Source organism: Onychomys torridus, chromosome 18, assembly GCF_903995425.1.
Source record: "Onychomys torridus chromosome 18, mOncTor1.1, whole genome shotgun sequence".
NCBI classification, from domain to species: Eukaryota; Metazoa; Chordata; class Mammalia; order Rodentia; family Cricetidae; genus Onychomys; species Onychomys torridus.
Genome location: NC_050460.1, coordinates 66,546,405 through 66,552,665, shown reverse-complemented (window position 1 = coordinate 66,552,665; position 6,261 = coordinate 66,546,405). Strand labels below are relative to the sequence as shown.

At 50.1% G+C, this 6,261-nt stretch overlaps 1 protein-coding gene across 6 annotated transcripts; it reads left to right on the top strand.

Annotated features, from left to right (window-relative positions):
- Nucleotides 1-449: 449 nt before the first annotated feature.
- Aif1 (allograft inflammatory factor 1) lies at nucleotides 450-3,150 on the top strand. Of its 6 annotated transcripts, none has more exons than XM_036168098.1 (7): nucleotides 450-487; nucleotides 841-968; nucleotides 1,761-1,822; nucleotides 1,903-1,981; nucleotides 2,291-2,332; nucleotides 2,522-2,684; nucleotides 2,942-3,150. In XM_036168098.1, the coding sequence occupies exons 2-7, from the start codon at nucleotides 947-949 to the stop codon at nucleotides 3,024-3,026; spliced, it is 453 nt and encodes a 150-aa protein (XP_036023991.1). In that variant the 5' UTR covers nucleotides 450-487; nucleotides 841-946; the 3' UTR covers nucleotides 3,027-3,150. The 6 variants fall into 6 exon arrangements, with proteins under 6 accessions (XP_036023991.1, XP_036023990.1, XP_036023995.1 ...); XM_036168097.1 differs by lacking the exon at nucleotides 450-487 and adding an exon at nucleotides 654-713; XM_036168102.1 differs by lacking the exon at nucleotides 450-487 and adding an exon at nucleotides 668-717 and having other exon boundaries at nucleotides 1,903-1,969.
- The last annotated feature ends 3,111 nt before the right edge of the window (nucleotides 3,151-6,261 follow it).

Sequence of the window (6,261 nt, the reverse complement as noted above, 5' to 3'; positions counted from 1 at the left end):
TGAGGCCTGGACTCAAGGCCAGCATCTTAGCCTGGAGCAGTCTTGTTGGACAGAGCCCCTCCACATGGAGGCCTGGCAGGCAACGTCAGCTATGAATTACAGTGTAGGACGCTTGCTCAGTTTTCACCAGGAACGGGGGAACTGGTTGGATCCAACTCCTGCAAGTTGTCCTTTGACCTCCACACACATCCTATGGCATGCATGCCTGCACACATAGACACACCAAAAAATTAGGATCCAATTAAAAGAAACACAGTGCATTTGGTCCTTTTTTACACCTCTTGCGTTTCTGAGAGTCAGTTCCTCAAAGCCATCTCCCCTGAAATGCTACTCCAACCTGGCCTCCACACACAGTGCTCTGCAGACCATGAGAGCAGACTTCTCGTCCGTCCGTCCGTCCGTCCGTCCATCCATCCACCAGGCCTAGCAGGGCTGCCTGCACATGGCTAGAGGTCTGGTGGATACTGCCTGCAGGGGAAGGGTCAGAGTGAGTTGGGTTCACAGCCCTGCCTCCCCCGTGACCCAGTGACTGAAGTTAGGAAGGCTATTCCTGGGGGGGAGGGTTTACATGAGGTTTAGACCCCTGCTCAGCGTAGGGTGGAAGTGGGAAGTGGCTCAGGCCGCCGCTGTCCTGGTCTCACTTTCTGTTCCTCCTCCGAAGTGTCTCCGTAAATTCTCAAACGCCCCTTCTAGACTCGACTGAAGATTTCAAAGTAGGTGAGGCAGGAGGGCAGTGCTGCAGACCCTGAAGCCAGCAAACCAAACTGCTTCTGGGACATGTTTCCTGTGTTCTAGTGCTCCTCTGGAGCCCCTCAGAGAGCTGGTGCTTTCCTTTTCCAGGCCCTGGCCTCACTCAGCTCACCCCACGAGTGGATCAGACTGCAGACTTCAGTCAGCAGGGAGAGAGTCAGCCGGCACTCCTCAGTTGCCTGTCTTAACCTGCATCATGAAGCCTGAGGAGATTTCAAGTAACTCCCCCACCCCACCCCAGGATCTGGGGACAGCCACTGTTTCTGTTTATTGCTTCTTTGGTTCTGGTTTCCGTTTGAGACGGGTTCTTATTATGTTAGCCTGGCTGGTCTCCAATACCCAGGATCTTTCAGCCTCAACCCTCTCAGATGCTGGGGTACCATGCTTGGCTCCCTCAGATCCCAGGACCCTTCTGTACCTCCAGGAGCTGATCAAAGTCTTTCTTCCATGCACAGTCTGCTTTTTTGGAGAAATTGTGTGGAGCTAGGTGTGGTGCAGGGTTGCAGTTCCAGCCATTTGGGAGGCTGATGTGGGGCAGCTGCTTGAACTCAGGCACCTGGACAATATAATGAGACCCTGCCCCACACAACAAAAAAAGCAATGTATCAGCATGTTATGTTTCATCTCCTTTAAACCCTTCTTCATGGGGTGCTATGGTCAGCAGAAGTCATGGGGAAGTGATGCCTGGGAGTTAGCAGAGGAAGAACCAGTAGAAAGGGGAAGTATGAGAGAGGTCCCAGAGGAGACTGGAAGGACCAGCAAGCAGACAGATTAATCTCCCCACCTAAGACCACCAGCATCTGCTGAGCTATGAGCCAAAGCAGGGACTTGCAGGGTAGGGTAGATGGACCATATAGCATCATGAACCAGGAGCCAGGACGAGTCAGGCCTGGGGTGGGGAACCAGAGGGGCTGCTAGAAGATCTCAGTGGGCAGAACTTGGGTAACCCTTGGGCTGGGCATGGAGAGCAGGAAAGGAAGGGAGGGCTGGTTAACCTCTGTACTCCTTAGGAGGAAAAGCTTTTGGACTACGGAAGGCCCAGCAGGAGGAGGGGCTGAATGAGATCAACAAGGTAAGAGAAAGAACCAAGGGGTGGAGTCTGGAGGCTCTCCAGGCTGAGGGGGATGACCCTGGCTCTGATCTCCCCAACAGCAATTCTTGAATAATCCTAAATACTGCAGTGATGAGGACCTGCCCTCCAAACTGGAAGCCTTCAAGAGTGAGGAGAAGTGTGGGTGGAGAGGGAAGCTGGGGCGGGGGGTGTCGAGAAGCATGGGGGTTCAAGGCTTTTGTGGTGGAAGAGGGGAGGCTGTTTCTGTGTCTCTCCCTCCCATCCCAGTCCTTTCCTTGCCCTACCCATCTTAGCACCCCTCTAGGTTCCCTCCTCCTTCACAGGGCCTCACAACCCACTATCCCCACTTCCTCTGTCTGTCCTCCTCCTCCTCCTTCCACATCCTCTACACTACCCTGGCACTGGTTAATTCCCTCTTCCTTAAACCCCACAACCAGCAATTACTCTCTGCTTTTTTTTTAAACCTAGATAAGTACATGGAGTTTGATCTGAATGGAAATGGAGATATTGGTGAGAAAAACGGTTATTAGGGGGGTATGGAGACCTAGACAAATGGCGGTCTCTTCTACTAGCTCTGTCCTCTGTGGACAGGCAAAGGTCCAGCCACAATAGATAATACAAGGGTGGGGTATGGGTGCGTGGAGGTACAAGATGGCAGAGAGGGGACCCTCCTTTCCCACCTTGGTTTTCTACCTTCAGATATTATGTCCTTGAAGCGAATGCTGGAGAAACTTGGGGTTCCTAAGACCCACCTAGAGCTAAAGAAATTAATTAGAGAGGTGTCCAGTGGCTCCGAGGAGACGTTTAGCTACTCCGACTTTCTCAGAATGATGCTGGGCAAGAGATCTGCCATCTTGAGAGTGTGAGCATCCAGTTCCAACCTCCTTGAACTTCCCTGTCTTCTCCATCCCCAGCCCTAACCTTGTGCCCAGCTACTACCCTTCCTTCTTAGAGGGTCTCTTCCAAGACCCTTCACTACCCCCAACCCATGCACAGCTCTGGTCCCCATGATTCGCAGCACTGTTCCCGGCCCTTATTCTTCCTCCCTTCTCAACTCTTACAGCAACCTAAGATTTACTCCCAGGAGAGACGTGTCCCTGATGCCTGTGTCTCTTCCAGGATTCTGATGTATGAGGAAAAAAACAAAGAACACCAGAAGCCAACTGGCCCCCCAGCCAAGAAAGCCATTTCTGAGTTGCCCTAATTGGAGGTGGATGTGCACATGGTGGGACTGAAGGGGCCGTCTAACGACAGACAGCAGCACGGAAGGAAGCAGTTGTGAGCCAGAGTCAGACTAAATAAATAATGCTCCCTACTGGGTCAAGTCAGCTCCGCTCTTTTTTTTTTTTTTTTTAGCTGAGGATCGAACCCAGGGCCTTGCACTTGCTAGGTGAGCGCTCTACCACTGAGCTAAATCCCCAACCCATCAGCTTCACTCTTACTGGGGAGGAAGGGAGCACCTTTGCTCCAATAATCCGCCTGTTCAATACTCATGTTTTGCTGTAGCAGGTAGTTCTTTGTACTGAGGGGAGATTGCAGAGTTCCAAGTCAGCTTTGGCTGAAAAGAATAGAGGTATGTGCCTGGTGGTGGTGGTGGTGGTGGTGGTGGTGGTGGTGGAGCACGCCTTCAATCCCAGCACTTGGGAGGCAGAGGCAAGTGGATCTCTGTGAGTTCAAGACCAGCCTGATCTACAGAGTGAGTTCCAGGACAGCCAGGGATACACAGAGGAACACTGTCTTGAAAAAATAAATTAATTAAAAAAAAAAAAAAAGAATAAGTGAAGTTAACCTTGACGGAGTCTTCATCTCCACCTCTGTGACCCCAACAAATCACACAGCTTCTCAGGCTTTACTTTGAAAATGGGAATGAATGAGAACTAAGCTTTTTGTTTGTTTGTGTTTGAGACAGCATCTCTCTGCATAGCCCTGGCTGTCCTGGAACTTGCTCTGTAGATCAGGCTGCAGTCCCAGCACACAGAGCCTCCCAGGGGGCTCTTCCCAGAGGTGAAGTGAGGGAATGTCCTTTTCGGTAATTCCTATCCTGTAACTGTGCAAAACTGCAGGGAAGGATGGAGGGCTAAAAAGAGGCTCAGCAGTTAAGATCATATGCTGCTCTTGAAGAGGACCAGGGCTGGGAATGAAGCTCAGAGGCCTAGCATGTACCAGTCTTTGAGGTCAAGCCCCAGACCAAAAAAGACCAGGATTTGGTTCCTAGCACTGTGGGGCTCAGTGACTCCAGTTCCAGAGGTTCTGATATCCTCTTCTGCTGTCTGTGGGCACTGCACTCATGTACACCCCACATACACAGATAGATACACATAATTAAAATAAAAAGAATAAGCCATAGCCAGGTGGTGGTGGCACACACCTCTAATCTCAGCACTCAGAAGGCAGAGGCAGGTGGATCTCTGTGAGTTCGAGGCCAGTGGTCTACAGAGTGAGTTCCAGGATAGCCAGGGCTACACAGAGAAACCCTGTCTCAAAAAACAAAACAAAACAAAAGACTAAGCCAGGCATGGGTGGTGCACACCTTATTCCCAACCCTCAGGAGGCAAGGACAGGCATATCTTCTGAGGGCCTGAGGCCAGTCTGATCTATATAGTGAGTTCCAGGCCAGCAAGGATGACAAAACAGTTTGAACACAAATATACCTTACACACACAAATTTTATTGGTGCTGAGAATTAAACTAAGGACTCCAGCATATTCTTTATCACAAAGCTACACTTCTCACTACGGCTGAAATTTTTAAAACTAATTTTTGATTGTGTATATGTATGTATGTATGTGAATATGTGCACCAGTGCCTGGGGCTCATGATCCTTCTGCTTCAGTCTTGGAAGTGCTGGGATTATGGTCCCAATCTTCTACCTAGATAATTATTAGCAGATGTTTTGGCTGGTTTTGTCTCGCTCCTTGTTTGGTAGCAGCAAGTGGCGCCCTCTACTGTAAAACTCAAGTGTAGCTCTTGTGTAGGTAGGGTTGCAGGGTTCAACTCTTCCCAACACCTGGAACTGCAGCCTCCTGGCAGATGAGCCTAAGATCCTTCAGCCCTTGAGACGAGACAGTAATACAGCTATTGGCAAGGTGTATCCAGGACCCGTCCTGACAGCTTTCTGGAACTATTATTATTAATTTTTATTTGTTTATTTTATTTTTTTGTTTTTTTAAGACAGGGTTTCTCCTTGTAGTTTTGGTGCCTTTCCTGATCTTGCATCCAGGCTGGCCTCGAACTCACAGAGATCCGTCTGGCTCTGCCTCCCAAGTGCTGGTATTAAAGGTGTGCGCCACCATCGCCCAGACTTTTATTTATTTTTAATTACTACTTTATATATACACGAATGTCTTGCTTTCTTGTAATCTATGCATCACATGTGTGCCTGGTACCTAGAGGCCAGAAGAGGGCATCAGATCGATTCCTGAACTGGAATTACAGCCTGTTGTGAGCCACCCTGGGTGCTGGGAGTTGAACCCGGGTCCTCTGTAAGGGTGCAGCAGTGCGGCAGTGGCAGGTGTTCTTAACCTCTCTGCCATCGTCGCTCCAGCTTTCTTTTTTTTTTAATTGAGACAGCATCTTTTTTTTTTAAGATTTATTTATTTATTTATTATGTATATAGACAGCATGTATGACTGCAGGCTAGAAGAGGGCACCAGATCTCATTACAGGTTGCTGGGGATTGAACTCAGGACCTCTGGAAGAGCAGTCGGTGCTCTTAACCTCTGAGCCATCTCTCCAGCCCAAGACAGCATCTTACTATCCAGGTTGGTCTGGAACTCATAAAGATTTGCCTGCCTCTGCTGGGATTCACAGGGTGTGTCACCAGCTCCTCTGGCTCCCTATAGTTTTCTATTCTTTGGTCTCGGCTCTCCATCCTCTACGCTCCTGCTCTTCCCCTTGTTCCTGTCTCCATGCTCTCTCACGCTGACCAGCTGTCTCCTCCTCAGCTGCCAGGCAGCTGGCCTCTGCCATTCAGTGCTGCTTTCCACCCTGCCAGCTCAGCCCACACAGCGGAAAGTAGGCAAGAGAAGATCACCAGAGAGGAGTCCTTAACTGGGCCCTGTTCTGACACGGAGGGAGGCAGCACAGGAGTGCTGCCCAGGCAACTTCCAAGTGAGCCAAGAGCCCTTGCTTACATCCCTAGGGAAGGGCAGCACCAGTCACAGCAAACCTCTCAGGACAATGGTTCAAGCTGTAAACCCAGGAACTGTCCCTTTAGCACCAGTCACAGCAGCGTCTCTACCAGGCCACTAAAGGCAGTGCTCTCTGCTGGGGGTGTCTTTCTGGATGCTGTCAATGTGTGTTGCTCTGATTTGGTTGATAAATAAAACAGATTGGCCAGTAGCCAGGCAGGAAGTATAGTATAGGTGGGACAAGCAGAGAGGAGAATTCTGGAAAGAGGAAGGCTGAGTCAGGAGTCGCCAGCCAGACACAGAGGAAGC

Coding starts and splice junctions, on each gene's coding strand:
- Aif1 (XM_036168095.1), top strand. CDS start 1,561: ATGAGCCAAAGCAGGGACTTGCAGG. Junction 1,823..1,902: donor GGCTGAATGAGATCAACAAG/GTAAGAGAAAGA, acceptor TCTCCCCAACAG/CAATTCTTGAATAATCCTAA. Junction 2,333..2,521: donor GAATGGAAATGGAGATATTG/GTGAGAAAAACG, acceptor TTCTACCTTCAG/ATATTATGTCCTTGAAGCGA.